We start from the raw sequence: 22,472 nt of genomic DNA, 5'->3' as shown, positions 1-22,472 counted from the left end.
ATTTTATCAATAATCTGATATAACTCACAGCAAAAAAGAGGGTAAGTATATATCCCAAAACTATTCCTTCAATCTCTGAAGAAAATTAGCGGCAACTTAAGATGGAAGGAGACATTGTAAACTGGTCCAGCAGGTTGACTTCAAGTGGCAGAGAGGAAAACATAACATGCCTTGAGACAGGATATAAATGAGACCGCAGGCACAAATACAATAGAAAAATTAATGTACAGAAAATGCACTAAATTACGGAACAAAGTTAACCCAATGTCACCATTTCTAAATATGTCACCGCTCTATCAAAGTACAGCTTAGCAGTGCATTAACTGTGGCTGTGGGCTTTGCTGCTAATGGCAGAGCCATCAATCATCAATTAGTGCGACTTCTCCTATCCTGTCTCTGACACTAATACCCCAACGTTTCCATATATGAATGTTGTATGAATATTAATGAACTTTAACGCTTGGACTAGGGCTGGGTGTTCCAGACTAATAAATGAACAGATGGCAGGAGCATTATGGGTAGCTGTTCCCTGTGTTCATATTTTACACGTGGGAGTTGCAGTGAGCAGAGGACTGATTGTTCTGCTCACCGATCTGCACAGGTGATCTTCCACATTTACACATTTCCAGGAAAAGACGGAGGTGAGTGAAAAAAATAGTCTGTGGGGTAAAAACTCCTCTTGAAGTGTTATTTTCTGTCATAGTCAGGGTCAAAACGAGCCCAGGCAATAATCAGACATTCAGCCGAGAAATGAGCCACTAAGAACCATTTGAATTTGTTCAATAAGCTTTTGACAGGCTCATAGTACAGAGTTTATAGTGTCTGCAGTGTTGACAACACAGAGACAATCTGTAAACAACTAGGTCAAGCCTCGGCCTTCTTTCATCAAGTCTTTTATCTTTGTTATTTCCCTTCTTCAGCTCATCAGTAGGAGTGACGTAATTGGATGCACCCTCTTGGCCCCGCGGCCTCGATGGACAGCAACAAGCAGCTCGTGACCATGAATAGAGAACAGGCTGAGTGGGAAGCGAAGCCTCTGCAGAGCTCTTTAATAATGAGAAGCGATAGGTGTGAGAAGTCCGTTAATCAATTCACACAGAAAGGAAAGATAATCAGGACAGGTGCAGATGAGACAGGAACTTTTCAGGCATCACTTGTTCCAAGTTTGTTCAAGTTTCCTCTGCACAGATCCATCATTAGGATCATTATTCTGTTATAATTATTAAAGTCTAGTCTGTGTGATAACTCGATTATACAGACACAATGCGTAGCCATTTTGTTTGGAAGTCGAGGGAACATTTCATGAAATTACATCTTTTGGAGGTAATGGCTTCAATATGTCAGTAAAATGGCTATTTAATGATGTAGAGTGACGCATCATAACAGAGCTGTAAGGTCGTGCAGCTCTCGAGAACTAAACGAAAAAGGCAGAATGTCCTGAACTGCTGAAGAGAAACAACTTACTGATCGAAAACCAAGACCATAAATGGTTTTTCTAACAACTTGCACTTTACTGTAATTCTCTACCCCATAAATCCCTCATTTTCATGGACAGATTAAGCTACAGCGTCCATAACTCTCAAATGCTGCTGCTGGCTGAAAAATGCACATGGACTTTAATATTTTGTTCCAGATCCATAATGATGCTCCTTTCAGTAGATACTACACATAATGCTATCGGGCACAACATAAAACAAAATAGGAACCAATAATAAAACTTTATAGCACACATTTCAGTTGCCTTACAATATTTTAAAGCTGCTCTAATCAATATTTTTCTATCAACAATGAATGAAATGACTATGTATAATATAAAAAGGAACGCTTGTAGTGAAACAGAGAATTATCAGCTGTTTTTCTGCAGTACTTCACAGCGCATTTGTTTTGGTTTTACACCACATTTACCGTTTCGTTCACTCTCGCTGCTCGCACCAAAGCCATTTCCAGATGCAGGCAGCTGTTTTCAGTGAAAAAGCTCTGACAAACACATCTCCACAGACGCTGGAACCCAAAATCCAACCTGGTATGTCTATGTTTTATCATTGTCAGTCAGGTCCAAGTCCAGTTCTATTACAGCAGGTCCCAGGTCTGTTAATCATTATGTGTGATTAGCACTGATCACGAGAGAAGCACATAAGCATTGCGTGCGTAACTTTGTTTGTCACGATACTGGAATTTCTAACTTCAAAACAATACCTTAACAAATAGCAATATTCAATACCATTTTCAATACTATGGGGAAACATTGACATTGAAGGCATTACAATTTCTACTAAAAGATAAATATAAAAAGGCTAAAACATGACAACTTATCTATTCATGGTTAGTGGCAGAGAACAGCAGAATGACTGTAGTAAACAGTAGTAAAAAAGTAGTTAAAAAAAAATCAATTTAATGACTGGGTTTGATGGGTCCATAGAACAGATCCGAAAACTGGGTCAGGCCTGCAATATCTCAAAAACATGTTGGGTATAAATGTTTTTAAATATTATTGGGCATAATCATATCTCAGACAAAATTTTCTAGCTCCAATAGGGTTTGGGTCTGTCACGTGGGACCCATGAAGACCTTTGCTCTGTACTCCGGACCCAAATACAGGATGGTAGGCAGGTGGATTAAACAAAAAGCGAGATTTAAAGTAAGCTAATACCAGACACCCAAAGGCAGGCAACCACACGTAACAAGTGGGTAGCGGTAGTAAAAAGTACAAAGGAAAATACACAGAAACTAAACTGGGTAAAAAACAAGGGACAAGAAACAAACGCAAACCGTCTAGCAGACCACATACACAAGAAAATGAGGGTGTTAATGAGAGACAGGTGACAGCTAGGCTAATGGGAAACAGCTGCAACAAATTAGGGCGGGGCACACAATCACGAAGATGGGAAAACACACAAAGACAGGAGGTGGAAGACATGACACATGAGGAGTGAAAATAAAAACAGGAAACAAGCAAAAGCCAGGACAGACAGACAAAGTTAACCACTAGCTAGTGAACATTGTAGAGCTGAGTAGCAGCTGAAGAGCCAGATATTTCCCTCAGGAGTTGGTGGCGACCAAAATTGAGCTAAGAGAAAGTTATTACTGGACTTTCATTTCAGGTAGACAGAAACATGACTTCAAATGAATGCTTTTTTCACAATGTTCTGACATTTTAAAGAGCAAATGATCAATATTTTATAAAGAACTTAGAGTTAGCTTGAAGATGACGACAAACATAAACTTATACAGAGCACTTAGAGAAAGCCACCCAATCCCTCTTGACCATGCATCTCACCATTCCGCAATTAGTGTCAGTCCATTCAACTTTACCTCCTCATCACTTCCCTGCTAATTCATTGGGTTCTCTGGGAGGCCTTGTCAGCTCTCAATATTAATTACGACCTTCCATTTAATGAAGCATCCAGCCAAGCATAGTTAGTCAGACATAGTGTGTGTGTGTGTGTGTGTGTGTGTGTGTGTGTGATAGGCAGGGACATAGGATTGATAACGCCACATCCTCCTTCTCCAACACCATGCCAGAGATGATTAAAATGGCGCCTTTTAATTAAAATGCAATCACAGTGGATGCTGCTGATTACCTCAGGCAAAAAAACAAAACAAAAGGATGCTCGACTCATCGTGACTGTGGAAGGAAAAAAAAGCTGTCCAGGTTATATCTTAATGAAGCACACTGACAAAAGAATGGCCACACTGTCTTGTGTAATTTTAGGCATACATGGTCATTTCACAAAGAAAATGACCTTTAATAAAAAAAAAAAAAGGAAACAAAGAAGAAAAATGCTACACTTGCTATTGAGTGTTGTCGCTCTGTTGCCATGTCAACTCCATCAGAGTAGCTCATCAATTGGAAACTAGTGGAGTCGAGTAAGTACAGCCTCAGTGGGATTTGGTGGATCGACAGAGATGGCTTGAGTGTGAGCTTTTTGTGCTACAATAACATACACTCAAACTGTTCAGTGTGCAATCTTTATTTTTCATCTTGTGTCCCATTGTGTCGTGATGGCCTTTTTGTCTGATCAACAGACCAAAACCTCGATCTATTTATTTCACAATCACAGAGGACAAAAAAACTGCACATACTCACATTTGAAAAGCAGACACTAGTAAAATCTTTACACAAAACCTCTTATCAATGAATTAATGTGTAGTGCGTATTCAAAATTGACCAACTGTTGCAGCTCTTGATAAATTATTAATTGTTTAGGTTATTTATTGAGTAAAATGATGATGATTTGGTTTAAGGCTCTCAGATGTGAGGATTTACTGCTTTGTGAGTTTTATATCATTGTAAAGTAACATCTGGACACAACAATAAATTTTCAGGTGTCACCTTGAGCTCTGGAAAATTGCAAAAGGCATTTTTCACTATTTCCTGACATATTAATGACTTAAAGGGATAGTTCACCCCCAAATCAAAAATACATATTTTCCCCTTTAACCTGTAGTGCTATTTATCAGTCTATACTGTTTTGATGTGAGTTGCAGAGTGTTGGAGATATTGGCTGTAGAGATGTCTGCCTTCTCTTGAATAAAATGGAACTAGATGGCACTCAGCTTGTGGTGCTCATTGCGCCAAAAAAGAAATTCATTTGAAAAACTCAACTGCAATGTCTCTTCTCAGAAATCATGACCTGGTTACTCAAGATAATCCACAGACCTTGTTGTGAGCAGTTTCATGAAGGAACTATCTTCCTCCTACTGAAGTATGCCTGCCAATCGTATCACCACACAGAAGGAAGCGTGCATCTACTCATGGACAAGAGACTGATACTCATGCCATTGTGAGATGTAACAGTGTCCTCTTTGGCTGAGCTGTAACGTTAGCTCAATGGTGCAAGGTGAGCTAGCAGTAGCAGTAGCACTCTGCAACTCACACCAAAACAAGCTAGACTGATATATAGCACTACAGGTAAGAGGAAGAACATGTCTTTTTGATTTCGGGGTGAACTGTCCCTTAAACAATCAATGAATCATCAAATAACTGCCAGTTTAATCATTATTGAAAATAATCATTAGCAGCTGCAGTAGATGTGAGCGTTGCTGTAAATGTGCAGAAGCTTCCCCTCCCAAAATAGCCACTGTGTGACCTAATTTACAACTACAGTATGCAGGGAGAATCCAGGAGGTCAATGGATGCAGTAAGGCAGTTCACAGTTTTTAACATGATATACTGGTCGTTAGATGGTTAACTCTCAGAAAACTGCAAAATAAGAAGTAGCAGAAAGAAGTGAAACACTACATATATTACAGTGTTTTGTCTCAGTGTGTCTTTGCAAATTAAATGCAAAATGATACAGAGGTTTTGCATAAAAGCACCTCCAGAAATGCATGCAGAATGTGGCCTAAACCTCTCAAGAGCCTCTCTCCACAGCTGTGTAGCAGAGACACTTTCCCATGGTGCCCCCTGCCTGCCTTATTACCACTAACTGCCATTAAGGGCAGCAAGTTTCATCTTCTGTATAAGTAAGCAAGGATTAACACAGACACTCACATGTACACAAAACAATTCACCTTCACCTAAAATCTAAGCTACACAGCGTTTCAGGGACATAAGAACATGGGTGTCTCCCCTTGGGGGCGGTGAAATCAGAGAGGAGCGTGTTTAAAGGGAAAAGCTCATTTAAGGTTATTTAAGGAAAAGCAATCATGTTAGAATGACGGAGAGTTTCTCATTACAAAATAATATAACCACATTAATATCTCAGATAATCTCCACCTGTACATTATCAAGCCATCCATTACACATCTCAGAACAGGTTTCGCTCTGGAGGAGCTGCTTGAGACTGATTCGAACATTTGGCCATGATTGGCCGACCTTGCCTGGAACATTAAGTATGTCCCGATGAGGCTTAACCCAAGGCTGAACAAGAAGTCAGAGACTTTATCGCTCACTTCTCCCTCACAGGTGGTTGGCCGGTGCCGGGATACCATCTGTGATGTCTGAGGGGCCAAGGAGGATGCTGGGAGTCTGGCAGCGAGGACAGCCACTCCCAGAGCCTGCTGCAGTTTAGGACATATTTCATTCACTCTCTGGGGCCACCGACATATCTTTTATTATAATTATAAGCTGCGACCAAGGACACCTGACTCATTTTTACTCACACACACACTCACACACACCTGTACTGTCAGCCAAAAAAGCCATTTCAGAACAGTGCAGTGGGTGACAACGGCAATAAAAGTGAAAGTGAATTGAAAAAGGGAGCGTGGCTGGAGCAGGGACAGCAGAGAAGAACATCACCTGCAAGCAAATTAGCATCAGCTTGACACCATGTCCGCAGATTTAAACAGCTTGTGTCATTAAGGCGCTCTCCTGCTAAAATTAAAGATGGCTCCAAGCTTTTCTCTGCTCCGAAAGGTCTGTTCTTGTCAAGAGCTGCATGTCACATGTCAGCAATGCAGCCATGGCAGCTCAACATTTATATACAATCCTCATACGCTACTCATCCAAACATGACAAGACTTTGTTATAACAGCACTTTGAATAATAATGTGACATTCTGTGCACCGACATTCATAAAGATTTTTTTTTAACAATTCATTTTCACACCACAAAAATTTCATGCTGGGAGGCAGACGAGAAGATCAATACTACTCTCTTGTCTGTATGCTGAATATGAAGCTACAGCCAGCAGCTAGTTAGCTTAGCTTAGCACATAGACTGGAAGCAGGGGGAAACAGCTAGCCTGGCTCTGTCCAAAGGTAACAAAATCCTCCAAAGCTAATAAAGAAATGGGAAATAGTCCAGCTCATAACCCTCTGTAAGACTGTAATTTGTTACTTTTACACTTCAGCTTTAGATTGGATTAAAGAGGTGACTTGAGTCACATGACTTGACTAAAGTCACAAAATTGAGGACTTGAGACTTGCTTGACTAACATTGATATAAGACTCAATTTGTCTTGGTAATCATAACGTGATTTGGATTCAATGATTATGTCAGGCCTATTCCACTGGCGGCCCACAGGCCAGAGGCAGAGGCAACCTCAGACTGGCTCAGCATACATGAATCTACACAAAAATATTTAAAGAACATATAGCACCTAGAAGTACCTAATGAGTGAACCATCTCGCTTCTCAAATCAGTATAGTGACATCCTAAATTATATTTTTCTCAAATTAGTGTTCTTCCATGTGACACATTCATAGTAGCTTTTCAAAACATCTGGGCATGCGTCCTATGTCTTTCCCTTAAAGTTTTCCTTGACCTTAAAGGAAAAAGTCATAAGGTGAAGTGAGTGTGTGTGTGTGGGAGAGAGTTGGTAGAGGGAGACACGGGTAGAAAGAGATAGTGTGTGTTATTGGTTGCTGTTATTGCCACTTTTTATGGTTGTGTGTATTGATAGCTCTTTTCTGCACTTCGTGATGTGCCTGGGTGAAATATGTGACTGTCATCTTTTATTTCAAAACTGAAACAATTAACCCTTTTTTTTAACCAAATTTAATTGCATTTGTTAATATCTGTCATTAATAAAATCTAAAAGAAAGGTTTTGAATAGGCTGCTGAAAATGTCTTTCCCATCTACATTTCCTGGTTTTAAAATCCAGCCCATCTGAATTTGTAATTGAGTACCCCTGTATTATGTTGTCAGTGACAGTAGAAAGAAGAGAACTGTGGTGGGCAAGATCTACTGCTCAAAAATCAGTAACACGACCACCACAACATCCAACCTCATCCGTCACCATAAAACCAACAAAGAAAGGTACATGAATGTATCGCTTTAGGTGACTAATTAGCTTATTGGCTGGTTAAACGTTAGATTTCTAGCCAACGTTCGACCAGATCATTGGAAATTCTGATGACTTCACTTCTGACTTGCTTAACTTGTAGCAAGGACTCAACTTGACTTGTTTGAGTCTCAGTATAGTAGCTTGGGACTTGATTAAGACTTGAAGGTTAGAACTTGAGACTTGTTTGAAGTTTGCACCTGTGTGACTTACTGCCACTATTAGATTAAACAAATGAGACATAACATGTTAATTAGTGAGCTTTAGAGTTGCCGGGAGGTGGATTTTGTTACCTTTGGACAGGCTAGCTGTTTCAGTCCATGTGCTTAGCTAAGCTAGCTGACTGGTGGACTGCTCATAGTTCCAATGACCTGAAATTCTGAAGCCCAGCTAGTCCAAAAAACGTCCCACTGGACTATATGGCCATTTCTCCAACAGCCATTATCCCAAACCAAACAACCACTGCCCTGTAGTCCCGTTTCTCCAAAAATACACACTTCCTTCACTTGGACAACCCAATCGCCAGATAAAATGTTTGCATTCTGTTATCTTCCAATACGTTACATTTATACTTTATGGTCTATCACAGTGGTTCCCAACTGGTGGGTCGGAGTCCAAAAGTGGGTGTAGGTCCATTCTGAATGGACCACAAGTGATTCGCACACACGTCAGGTTTGTAAAAAATACACTTTATTTTTTTGTACAGTAAATTTCTGGCACAGAACTTTTATTTTGAAGTGATGTTTCCTGCTGTAGGGTGAGTTACTAATGGACAGCTACTTGACAGAGACAGCAAACTAGCTAGACAACATGGCCAAACACAAGTATAATACTGAATATAAACTGTGTGGACCTTGAAATAATGACTAAGGAGAATTATGCACCCCGTGGCTCGACCAGTTAGGAACCACTGGTCTAGCGGATACATTGAAACATCATGTTTCTCAACAACGCCAGGCTTAGGCACAAAAACCACTTGGTCATAGTTAGGAAAGATCATGTTTTGGTTATAAACACCCATGTTTGATAGCACAAAACCCGCTGTAAATGCAGGGACAGGTAAGCGAAAAACCCCGGGGTTTGGTGGATCAGACACTGCTGGGAGACTCTGCAAATGGTTGGTAAAAACACCCAGGATCAGTGGCTAAAATGCCACTGAAAAACTAAAACCAACTCCAGGGAGTGTGTATTTTCGGAGTTAGGGACTTTGGAGCAATGGGTGTTTGTTTTGGGATAACATGCTGTCAGACAAATTGGCATTCGGTCCAATGGGACATGTTTTTGACTAATGGGGCTTCGAAATTTCAGGCTGTCAGAACAATGGCTTGGCAGCGCTGGCTGCTGGCTGCAGCTTCATATTTAGCATACATACATGTTCTTCTCTGACTCTTGGCAAGGAAGAGTATTCTCAAAATGTCAAACTTTTCCTTGAAGGGAAATGAAATGCTTCAGAGAATAAATCTAAAAGTTATTTTAAAAACATCAATGATTAGTAGGAGCTGAAAGCAGAGTCTTTGAGGTCACTGTGACACAAGAGGCAACCTGACATGAAACTACCTGACATCCAGGAGTGTAACCAAACACATTCCTCACCGACTTTCCAGAGAATTTGTCTCAGAATTCCCAGGCAGGCAGGTCATTCTCAGTCATTCAGCTGCCAGCTCCAGGCGACAGCCCAGACAGCAGCCATGAATTAAAGATGGCAGCGTCACTGCGGCAAGAGAGGACCCAGAAATAGGCCGGCCTGACCTTTTCTCTGACCCGCATTGAATGATTCAGACATTTGATTGTCTCCCCTCTTCTGAGGTGTGATTGGGCGTTGAAGTGCCGAACCAGAGCAAGTCAAGCAGCGATGCGTCCTCCTTCTGAGGTGCTCAAAGTGAACCAACACAACCTGGCCCCCAGGGAAATCTCTGGTCCTCCAGATGAAGTAAAAGGTTTAACTCTTTTCAGTGCCAGTTGAACCTCATTTTAAGTGCAGGTCATCACAGCACAGCCGTGTTTCGATACTACTTTCACTACAGATGAAAAGGAGACATTCAAATGCAGCTGTGCTCCACTCATTCTTATGCCTGTTTGGTAATTTTATAGCTCCCAATGAAACTGCTCAGCTGCATCACCTGTGGAGTGAAGCACCTTTGGTTTTGTTAATACATATCAAGGGCAATTTGAATACCCTCTGAAGCATGAAACTGAATCCACACTTCAACCCACTCAGACCACTTCTCATCACGAAGGGAAAGGCAACTTTTGTGGCTTAAGGAGAATCCACAGACCTCTTCAAATCACACAAACCCACCAGCTTTGTCTCTTTCACTGACGGAACTGTTTTCATTAAGTACAGATTTTTAATACAATCAAACATCGGTGTGTGCTGGCTTAGATTATGATGATGTCATCCACAATTGTATGTCTGAGGACCTTCCCTTCAGCTGATTAAATCTCTGTCCTAACACAGGCTGGCACCATTTTTAGTATTAAACCCATTCCTGTCTCACCTGAAACTGTTCCTCTGAAATATTATAATCACCCAGTGCTAAGTCGATTATCTGCATTAGACTAAATATAGTACAGCAGTGTTTCTCAAATGATGGCACAAGTACCCCTAGAGGTACTTTGAACTACTGCAGGGGATACACGAATCTTTATATATATATATATATATATATATATATATATATATATATATATATATATATATATATATATATATATATATATATCAGTCATGGAAAATTTCTAAAATAATTATGCTAAAAATGTACATTTCCTATTTTTAATGCAATCTGCCATAAACTGTCAACTGCTGCAACAAAACACAGTCACGTTCTTGTTTATTCACTGTGACTGGGGGCCAGATTTGTTTTCCAAGGAATCGCAAAGGCATGTCCCTTCCTTCTATGCTTCTAATGGGCATACCCTATAATTATTACCCTAACCGTAACTCTAACCCCTCATGCCTAAAACTGTCCAACCCAACCAATGAAGGCAACGAGTGCTAGTCAGCCCAAGGGAGAGTAGGTTGGGTCATGCCTTCGCCATCCTAGGAAATAAAATTGGTGAAGGGGAAGCCAGTTTCTATTCTTTTTTTTTTCCCCTAAAGATATTTTTTGGGCATTTTGCCTTTAATGGATAGGACAGGCAAGTGTGAAAGGGGGAGAGAGAGAAGGGAGGATGACATGCAGCAAAGGGCCACAGGCTGGATTCGAACCCAGGCCGCTGCGGCAACAGCCTTGCACATGGGACGCCCCACCATTTTCTGTTCTGAATGACAGACAAAAATCAGGATCATGGATTCATGGTTGAAATGTAGCAGCAATAAAACTGAAAACATGGAGAAAGAAGTAAGGGGGAGGTACTTGAATGAAAAAAAAATTGAAACTCAAGCAAGTACAGTTGCCTACGATATAGCACTTAAAATTCCAAACAAATTCAGGTATGAAAATATTGATGAATCCCAGCTATGTGCATAAAACATTTGTGCCCATGGTTGAAGCACCGATTTTTGTGTACCCACTGTTTGTGAATGAGGCCTGATATCTACATAATATCTTATGTCTTATCTTATTGTTGTTATCCTGTTGTCTGAGAGTGACAAGACTGAAATCAAAACAGTAAAGTTGTAGGCCATAAAACAAAAGCAATTAACTGAAAGTTGCTTTAAAGCTCCACAGAGCTGAGCATGTACTGCAGAGTTTGGTGATAATCCTCGGTAGGGAAGAACCCTGTTGACATTACACAGTCATTTGATCCATTGCTGATATAAAAATATTGATTAAAGCAGCTTTAAGGTTTGTTAAGACATGAAGCTGGTACTCCTCAATATTTAGCCAAAGTTTTGATGTGATTAATGCACCATATGCACAAGCCACTCTGAGCTGCCCTACAATGTAATGCCACAACAGGGGGAAAAATTGGGACGGGGTAGGATAAAAATATATAAATAATGAATAATGGTACAAACAGCTTGTTTAATCAGAGCTGGGTATGGAGTCTTTTTAGTGGATCTGGGCCAAAAATTTGCAGGGACAATGTCACTAATGTACTCGGCAGACTACAGTAGTCATATCAATTAGTCACAAAAACAGGAAAATAACCTCCCCCATTAGATCTGTAGCATCTCTCCCTCGCCTGGCTTCCTCCTAACAGTCATTCTGTTTCCCTGCTGCACTGAGAAATGGTCTGGAGTATTAATCAGCATCACCCTTAGACGAAGCAGACACATTACTGCTTTAATCACAGCTGAGATAGTATAGATTAATTCCTGTGCTCAGCTCGCAGCCTTCAGAATCCTCATTACTCTGTTATTGTCCTCATTATAAATCTTGGCTCTTCGACACAGAGGTGACCTTCACACTGACCCTTTTACCAACGCCGTTTAATTTGAACCGAATGAAAGTCGTGAAAAGGCTTAACAGAGCCGTTGAAGCTTCCTTCTAATGCCCAAGGCTGTTTTCACACTTTGTGTCACAAGGCGGTAGAGCTCAGGTGTGGGGCGAGGTGAGAAAGGACAATGCACTGTTATGTGCAAGTGGGCGAACAGTTTTAACAACATAGTAGTGTTAATGCATCACATTCTTAAACCTGACAAGCCTCTGAGGAGTAAAACGCGTCTACTGAAATGTAATTTAATTTAGATAAGAATGAAAAGAAAGAGCAGTCCTTATGAACTTCCTCTGGTGGCACTCTTCCTCCTTGACCCAGAATATCTTCTGGGTTCACCTTGAACCGGAGCAAGAAAGAGAGTAACGAGATGGATTGCCTCGACACGCCTATTTGACACAGTTCCGACTTCCTTCCTCTCAAGAGCTGCTGACATTTGTCGGGAAAGACACAGAAGCGCAGCCAGCCGCTTTGCTCCCACTGCCTCGTCTCAATAACCGCTCAAAGCCAACACACTCCTCCGAGCATCTGTTGAGTCACAAAGAAACATTGCACTTCGTCTGTTATCACACCAGCCGTGGCAGCATCCCAAGCCAGGAATATACAGCCTGCTTTGTGTCAGGAATTCAGTGCTTATACTTAAAAGGCTCCAACTCTGAAAATTAACCAAACAATCTTATATTCCCCATGCATTCTGAAACACAGCAACACTTCATGAATAGCTTATCAGTCCACAGTTCTCAAAACAAGGCTGCAGCAGCTGTATGATGGTTCACTGCAGCTGAGAGGAGGTCGTTCATAACACTGTGTGCTGTTTATTAGTTGGAATCAATAGGCATATTGCATTCAACAACAGATGATGGCAGAAAATCTTGATGTTAAGACCAATTACACTCACATTGAATGCTGCAGCTGTTGAGATTATTAATTTAGAAAAACAGGCTTTGCAAACAGCGCACCAAATGCTCATTTAACCGCCCTGCGCAGCCATGTGCACAATGAAGAGCTGTACTCCACAATAAAAATCTCATCCAATAAATAGTTTGCCATTTAGTGGATGAGTCAAAGCCTATGTTGAATTCTAGAAAAGCCCCACATCCAAAGTGTCAATAAAGTCTGAACTAAAGGCCGACGGTTGCTGACCCTTTATCAGTCCAGTCGAGATGACTCAGACATCCTGAGAGATGAGAAAAATGCTCTGCGACCTTTACAGAGACTATGAGAGACACTACGGCAGGGTTTTATTCATTCTGGCAGTCCCATTATCCTTGGATCAGTTTTACTTTAATTAGGATTTGGTATCAGAGGGCATTCAAGCAGAGTGTTAGATGTGAGAGTTTTCATTATTCAGAAATGTCTCAGCTTTTAAAATCAAACATACGGCATGAGCAAATGTGAGAATGTGTTGCTTGTGTTGGTATTAAAGCTTATTGATATGAGGTCTGAATGGACATGTTATGAAGTTAGACAGTTTATTTAAAGGGTTTTGGACAGGCTAGAGCTCAATGGATGGCAGTTTTGGTCTGATAGGGTCCAGTATGGTGGCTGACAAGGGCAGTAGAGCTCCACTTCCATTTGGAGAAACGTGCTTCGGAAACAATGCCAATTCAAAAATGCGTACAAAAATCCAAAACAAATACAACAACAGAAACATGCTGCAAATAAACAACATGCAAAAGAAAGCCATAAAAAATAGATTAACGGCAAAAACTCTGCAAATACAGAAATGATGCAAAGTCAAAAAAAACTTTCAGCCTCTATGGGAGGCGCTGAGTGGAACAGCTTGATATTTCACCCACGAGAGAGACCATAGACTGCAAAAATAATGGACATAGCTAACATGATGTCACCCATTGGTTTGCGGACTCCAGTTTTGCAGCCTCAGATTTGGCATTTCGGCCATTGCCATCTTGTTATTTTGGAGCCAGAAGTGATCATATTTGGACACGAAGCTGGTGCTGTGGAGGAGCGAGGGGTGGATCTGACTGTGATGCTGAGGACACTATCTGCAGACAGCCTGTCACTCAGAGCGGCCTGTCATTAAATATGCGTAACTCTAATGTAAATGGGTGAGTTAAATAAAACATCAGCCCCCGTACAGCTGTCGTGAAGGGGGCAATCGCTATAGAAATCAAAACCATTTTTTGTACCAGGCTATATTTATGTTCCGGCTGTTAAGTTGGGCATTTAGCGTAGGTGTGTATGGGGATTGACAGGCCTCCGGAGCCAGCCTCAAGTGGCCGTTCAAAGAACTGCAGTTTTTGGCACTTCTACGTTGGCTTCATTTTTCAGCACCAGAGGTTGCTACTTGAGAGACCAGATGAGAGGGTGTGTTTGTTTTTAACAATTAAGAAAAGTAGAGTAAAGAGGTGACATAAAAATGTATGTACTGGAAATCCTTTTCACATTTGGCTGTGGTCTTTTATAATATTATAAAAGATAAACAGATTTACGTAGCTATTGTTAGCATCAGGGGTGTAGTGGTTTTTGTGTGCTGGAGCACATTTATGATGCGTGTGCACGGTTAAGTTATGGCTCGTTTTATGTAACCACTTTACTAGTAAACAGTTAACGGCTATAGACTGAGAAAAATATTACAATTCACTTTGCTGTTACAATGTTACTGCAGGCAGCTACTAGCAGCTTTTAATGTGGAACGTTTCCTTGCATGTTACTCAATGCAAAGCTGACGTCTTGGTTCAGTCAACACGCCTTAAATGTCATTATGACAACTTTGACTATACCTTTTGTTTTCATTGTCTCTCTTGCACGACATACGCTTTAGTGATGATTGGATCTTCAAGCACTTAAAACATGTACATGAATTTCAACCAGATTAAGCAAACTGCAAATATCACTAAGTGGAGGAGCGTTGTTGGTGTGCTACGGCAGCACTACAGCCCTGGTTAGCAGCTAAGCTTTTAGCACACTTGCAGCATGTTTCCGTTGTTACCAAGACTTGGATTTTTGCATGTGTTTTTGAATTGGTGTCATTTCTGACACTGCAGTATGTTTCTCCTATTGGAAATGTTTTGGGACCTTGAAGCGCCTATACTCCTGTCAGCCATCATATTCTAGACTGAAATATCTCAACAGCTGTTGGATGGATTGCCATTAAATTCTGACAGACATTTGTAGCCTCCAGAGGATGAATCCTACAGACTTTAGTATTCGCCATCATGAAGTTGATATTTGTGGTTTTAATAAAATGTCCCAGCAACACTTTAATGGACTAGCAGGAAATTCAGAACACACATTCATGCCCCCTCACAATGAGCCTTTGGACATTCCCTCTTTGATGATCTTTGGACATTTCCTCTAGCACCATCAAGTCAAAATTTTAATTTGGTTTGTGAACAAATACCCACAAAACTATAATACCATTCCCATATACCTAAGCTGTGCTTTGTGTTTAGTGCTAATTGGCAAATGTTTGGCATGGTAAACAATCTTGATTTTTTTTTTTAGTTGGCTGAAAGAGAGTCGGTGGAAAACTGTAGGTTACTTTAAAATGTAACTATCAGTCTTATTTTTATTGGTGTCTTTTCTGTTTTCTGTTAGTTCAATAAAAGGAATTTGGGCTGCAACAATCTATAATCTCTTAGTTATTTTCTTGATTAATGGGTTTTAATGGATTAGTTGTTTAGTCTTTAAAATGTCAGAAAATGGAAAAGAAAAAAGCAATCAATCAGTGTTTCCAAAAGCCAAAGATGACGTCCTCAAATGTCTTGTTTTGTCCACAGGATATTCAGTTTACTGTCATAGATGAGCAAAGAAACCAGAAAATATATCACATTTAAAAAGCTGGAATCTTTTTTAAAATACTCAAACCAATATATCGATTAGCAAAATGAATGATTAATGATTGCTTTAATAGTCGACAACTAATCGATTTATCATTCCAACTCCAGTGTTGGAAATAATTTCCTTACATTTTTTAAAAATCCAACAAGCAATTTGTTGTATTTTAGCAGTATACTAAAAGCAGCAGACAGAACCGAGCACACTTTAATATCACAAATATTATCATTATCACGATATTCAGTAACTTTATCGCATATTTTTTTCGTATCGTACAGCCTTAGCTAACACAGAGGACCGGCATTTAAATACTGTCACTGTGAGCATGCTACTATGCTAAAGTTAGCATTTAGCTCAAAGCAATGTTGTGAGTGAATACAGCCCCACAGAGCCTCCAGCAATGGCTGTAGACATTGTTTCCATTTCTATTCTGCTACAGATCAAAACACGAAATGTGAGATTTCATGATTTGTCTTTACAGACAGCTTATTTCTAAACTGAATTTGAAACGCAGTAGTGGTTCCCTCTTAAATTTCTCTTCTTTCACATTAATTAATTAATTTTTTTTTTTTTTTTTGCACTTTTAGTAAAAAACTCAACTGTTTTAAAATGGTTGGTGGGATGTCGTCTCACGTGAACTATAATGGGCTAGATCCCAGGATGAACCCCGTGAAAATAACTGGTCCCCTAGGACAGACAGGGAGTGCCCTAGCAACTCAGGAAATCATAAGGACAGCACAAAACCCGCAACATATAGGATGAAAACGAAGCTCTTCCAAGTGAAGCAAGATGTCTAACCTTACTCAAATATATACCATGTTCATAATCCATACTGTTGTAAAATATCTGTCCACATGTCAGAGCACATTTCAATCCTCTCAGATGATTTATAACCACTATAAGATATTTGATATTACCACTCAGTCCTGATATCTATGGGATGACAGAGCCCTGTGGCAAAATAGATAGAGCTCAGCAGCCTATGAATCAAATCTAACTTGTCTGGGTATATTAGGCGATGGCTGCTGATAGCCAGCTGTAATGAAAAGGCTCAGCAGCATAGCCTTAAAGGACAATGTCTCCATGTGCATATTGCACATAACCAGCCCTGTCATATATCTCTCTCCATCAATATGTCCTGTAACACTCCACTAATTTGAGTCATTTCTATGAAGCCAGTGTGGCTGAGCTGAGACCGAATCCTTCAAGTTGCAAATGCTGCAGAAGGCCTTGGTAATCAGCACAATCAATATGGTGTGATGAAATGTTTTTTTAATTTTCATGCAGTCTCACTTGTTTAACTGAGTCTGATCTCCATGTTCCTGTGAGATTTGTGAATGCATTATTGGACTACAGCTACCATCCTGATGGGTGTTGGATTGATATTTTCATTTAATTAAACCCCAAATGCTATTCATAACTTGTGTCTTGTTATCAGATTGATATTTCTCCATTCCAGTTGCCTCCCTGTCTGTTCAACAAACTTGCTGAAAGTATTTATCTTGCTAACAAAACATGACCTTGCAGTTGGGGAACGGCTGCCTGTCTCATTAACAAACTATGGGATTTTCAGTGGTTGTTATTGGGATTCAGGACAGTGCCAAACCTCTGCAAACAGTAAGAGATGCTGAACAGAATTTTAACAACAGGCCTGATAGCAACACTGATTGCAAGGCACTAGAGTGTTAATGCGCAACAAAATCTATTTCTGCAAATTTTCTATTGGCAGGGCGCTCTTCAGTAGTCAATGAATTCATTATTCAAATTATATTCTTCCTAACTTAGTGTAAACAGTGCATTAACCTTCCTGCACAATGCCACCCTTTGGCTGACTCTCAAGCATGCTTTTGAATTGTGCCGCGCTTCAAGGCACTGGACTCCAGGCTGGTTGTTGAGTCACTCCCGCAGGAAAGAACCAGAAAAGTACAACATGCTAACCTATCCATGACCTCGACTGTTTGTCAGAAGACAAGAGCGTCATCCAGGAGGAGACGGCACGGACGTTATGATCAGATCAAGGTGACTAAACAGCATGTCTTTGCATTTTACTGCTGTTTATATCATCCTGTGAGGGCTAGAGTGAATCTAAAATATGTGAGGCAGTTGTGACTTACAGCCTACTAAACTGCTCTATGAAGGCAGAGAACTACGGTGAAATTTCAGGCTGGTAGCAACAGATAGAAAAGTTGTTCATTTTGTGCCCAGGGCTGGAAATTAGCACCAGTCACCAGCCAAATGCTGGTAAAATATGCAAGTGGCTGCTAGATTTGCTTCACTCACCAGCCAATAAAACAATGGCACTCTATTGAATGTCTGGTAGATTTTGGAATCCACCAGACACAGTGGCAGGTGGACAAAACGTTAATTTCCAACATTATTTATGCCTGTTTGATTAGACCTACATAAGTCCCATAGAACCTGCCTAAGACCAAAAATGCAGATACTACAATCTGCCTTTGGACAATTTTCAGTGAAAAACACAGTATCAAACAATGAAATGAATGTGTTCATGTTTGTTGCGCTTTTTAACTATTTAAAAAAAACAAACAATAAATTTATTTTGATTATTACAATGCATAGTTATAGATGTGAACTGTATCTTTTGTGGTAGTGTCTGTCTACTATCTAAAGTATATTGAATATTTACACTGTATTGCAATGAATGATAAATTAATCTACAATTTAATACATTCAAATTAGTGATTTTAAGAGGGATTAACATGTATTTCTGTTTTGCTAAGTGTCTGCCTGTCCATGTACTATTAATACTTAATTTGAAATCAGTTTGTGAAGAAAGGCACTATTGTACTATAGGTACAAGTTCTGGTGAGATAGTGGAAGATGTTTGTCGCATTCACTGCCTATAGTTAGTCTCAGTGGCTAATCATGATGGTTAACCGCTAACGGTGGTTCTTTTTGATATTATTTCACCTTAAATTTAGCAAATATTGATTTTCTTTTAACAGATACTTCATTAACATTAAATTAACTTTTTCTAAAATATTGTAAATGTGTTTATTCAACAACAGTGTGTTAAATTTGCAGCCAGAACAAAAAGGGATTGTTTCTGTAACCACTGATAGTTTCCATCACGTACCAACAAACAGGAAGATGTTTCTACCCGCACTGTACAGCGTTACTACTGCATTGCTAAAATGTGCTTCTGTACCTTGTTATCTGACACCAAGGGCTGCTGCAATTAAGTGAAACGCTGAAATGGTAGTTACTCTTACAAATCTAGTTTCCATTAGCAAACGTTTAGCTGGGTTTTCATCTAAGTAGTTATGTGTAATAACAGAATAACCAAAATGTTGGTTCATCAAAATGTATATCAGAAAAATGAGTTCCCAACTGGGTGAATTCACGAGAACGCGCACCTGAAGTTGTAACAACAGCTAAGAAAGTTGGGGAAAAGTTTGCAACCTGAGTTGCTGAGTTAACATCATATGCAGAAGCAGGGTATGCAAATGTAAATGTTCAGTTGATGGTAATAAACTTTTTATTACTTCACATATTACATGTCACTGTTTTTGCTCACATTATTTGGAATATGGTATTAGGTTGTAACCCTTAGTTGCTGTCAACTTACAGTGACCTAGAAGCTTCTATGTGTCTTAAAAAGGCGGTTGCTAACAAGTCGCTAAATGAGACTACAAATTGTCATCACGCCAAGCTACGCCAAATACGGCTTTACAGTCTTGTTATGCTGACGATGTTAGGTCATACGACCGTGGTGTAGTTTGTTCATAGCCTAACGTTAGCTTTTTCCTTTATTCTTCAATAAGTGGTGTTAAGTGCTACAGAGCTTATTTCCAACAATAATTCAAAATCCAATGGAAAAATCCCAAAGGCCTTTTGACAAGCGAACCAGTGCAATGCTAACTTCAGCGTCACAGCCACTGAGACAAACTATACACAGTCAATGCGACTAACTACCTCCGCTATTTCACTATTTCAAGTTTTACCCATAATCATATCATGTCTATCAGTAGCACCCTCAGGAATAAGGTGGATAGGGCAGAAGAGCAATGAATAAGTTTAATTTAGCTAGCCTAGCTCATTTTAGCAAAGGCTAGCTATGGCTACCTCCCCTGCTAGCTTACACTTGATACATCTCCCCAGTGATCTCAGCTCCTTTAGAGTAAGCTTTCTAGTTGTCTGTCTCTCTGTACTAATTCAAGATGCTGTTCTGACAAAAATGACACATTTCCACTGCATCATTTTTTGTAATTTGGTAAAACTGATGCCAAAAAGTCTGATTCAAGTCTTAAATCAATGTGACCTAGTTACAGCATTTTGGTTTTCTAGGGCAGAATAGCAGAGCTTGAACTGCCTCTAAGACATGCATACCTCATGTATTCAAATATCTTATTTTTGCTGTCTGTCTGCATGAATACCACCGATTTACATTGCACAAGAGCTTGTGTATTAAAAAGTCAAATTCTGTGAACTCTTGGTAGGGTCAGGCGACTGTTGCAGTGCATTAAAGTACTTTAAAAATGCTAAAGAGGCGACACTATTTTTCCGGCACTATGAATTTGAAAAGTTTGGAGGTTTTTAGTGCTATGCACAGAGCCAAATTCACACCACTGATTAAATTTTACAGCACTTAATTTCATAATCAGAGCGTGCAGCTGCAGACTTATTTCTCCCCGTCTGGCTTTCATGTGCTCTCAGACAGACAGGACATAAACACCCACGCACAGCACGCTCTCGCTGTCTCTCCTCCACACAAACACAACCATGCATATATATGCGCACTGGTTTTATTATAAGTAGATAGACACTATATACAATTACACCAGGACACCTTGATCCTGAGCTTTCCAATGACACAGCGTAATCCACAGAGGGACTCATTAAAAACAATAAGAACCTCTAAATCCCTGCCACACTCTGACAATGGAGACCTTTTCCACACACCCAGAAAAACATGCTGAGAATTCAATGAGAGAAATGCACTCAGGGAATAAACACCGACTCATTCACAAGTATTGTAAGCATAAATTAGACAACTTGCAGGTAGAAAAAACTCACCTGTCAAATAACAATTAATGTCCTTTCTATACTGTGTATGCTGATCTAATAGCCAACAAGATTATATGAAGACAAAAATTAAACTGTACAGCGGGTGCATGAATATAACCCATTAAAAAAAAGACAGACACCCTCTGCTTCTAAATATAAAGAATATGATGCAGCTCGGAGCCTGTATGAATCATCACAGAGCAGGAATGCCAGCTTGAGACCTATATTTGCCTCTTGCTCATTATAAAGTTTATACTGTCATGTGTTCTGACTGCTGATCCCAGGCCAGTAAGTGTGACTAGAGGTGCAAATTGGAGCTTGTAAGTAAGGAGAGACACACTCAAACCTAAAGCAGTAAAAATGAGATTCTCTAATCTCTTTCCATCTTTTACCAAAGGACACAATTATCACAATGGCTTCTCTAATATGTCATACTTTGGACATGTGCCATACTTTTTCAAATTATAGCAGTAGTGTCTGAGGCAAGAACAAATCAAGGGTAATGAAAATACAACCGGGCCAAGTCTGAAAATGAAGCAGGGCTGTATGAAAGATGCCCTTTTCCTGAGGAGGCATAGGATATTATTAAATATTTAACTGGATTTAAAATTGCATGCTCCTTACGGGCATGTGTTGAGTAATTTTTATGAGCATGGAGGCTATTAAACCCATGTGAAATTGAGTGCATTATTATGGTTGTGTGTGTCAATCAGGCTTAACACTCATTATAGGCTGTAGAAGTTGTCCTTTGTAAAGTGTAAAGCATAAAGTGTTTTTTTATATGGAGCTAGCAGTAAGGATAAATACCAGCGTTCATAATAGAAGCAATAAGTCTCACAGCAAACATTTTATCCACTGGGCCTGATAGATTATGTAACTTTTCCTGTTGGATCTTCACATCTCATGCAAACAGCTACAGCAAAACACAAACACAAGTTTTTGGAAATAGCAAGAAGAAGATGGGCATATGCAACTACTGTAATTAACTATAATATTAAATTACTTTTGCACTGTTTGTGTAAACAACCCAGCCAGGTGGATTAAGCACCACGGACACAGTCTATAGGCGCTGAAAAGATAAAACACTTGGAAAACAAGAGCACGGTTTGGAAAATGATAATAAAAACAAAATGCAACACAATTTCTTACCAAATTTTCTGTCAGCGATGGCAGGTGAGGAGCAGAGGCTGACAGCCAATGCAGCGAAGAGGATGGGACACCACAGTGAATCCATACCGCTCCTGCCTTATACAGTACTACTAATCCATCGCACACCTCCGCTAAAACAGCATGATGAACGCCGACTCAGGTGGGAGCTGCTCGGACGAGACTCGGACTACAGAAACATGTTTGAGGAGAAAGCTGAGGAGAAACGCAGGGGCTGAATGTACAAAAAGGAAATCGCTAAATGGCAACACAATACAGGCGTTGTTTCAGCACCACAAACAGCAACCAGCTTCACGGAGGAGCCCCTCCTAAGTTACTGACGTCAAACACACATGGTGAGGAGGGATGATGCGTGCAGCATG

General features: G+C 40.0%; 1 protein-coding gene across 1 annotated transcript in view; it reads right to left on the bottom strand.

Moving 5' to 3' along the window:
• ptprn2 (protein tyrosine phosphatase receptor type N2) overlaps positions 1-22,431 on the bottom strand; it is a 176,059-nt gene extending 153,628 nt beyond the window's left edge. Inside the window, exon 1 of the mRNA XM_033638751.2 lies at positions 22,093-22,431. Within this exon, the coding sequence (XP_033494642.2) occupies positions 22,093-22,177 (85 nt within the window). The 5' untranslated portion in view covers positions 22,178-22,431. The remainder of the gene's footprint in view (positions 1-22,092) is intronic.
• Positions 22,432-22,472: the final 41 nt, after the last annotated feature.

The sequence above is a fragment of the Epinephelus lanceolatus genome, chromosome 20, assembly GCF_041903045.1.
Source record: "Epinephelus lanceolatus isolate andai-2023 chromosome 20, ASM4190304v1, whole genome shotgun sequence".
NCBI lineage: Eukaryota > Metazoa > Chordata > Actinopteri > Perciformes > Serranidae > Epinephelus > Epinephelus lanceolatus.
Note: the sequence above shows the minus strand (reverse complement) of the source record. Positions and strands in the feature narration are given on the sequence as shown.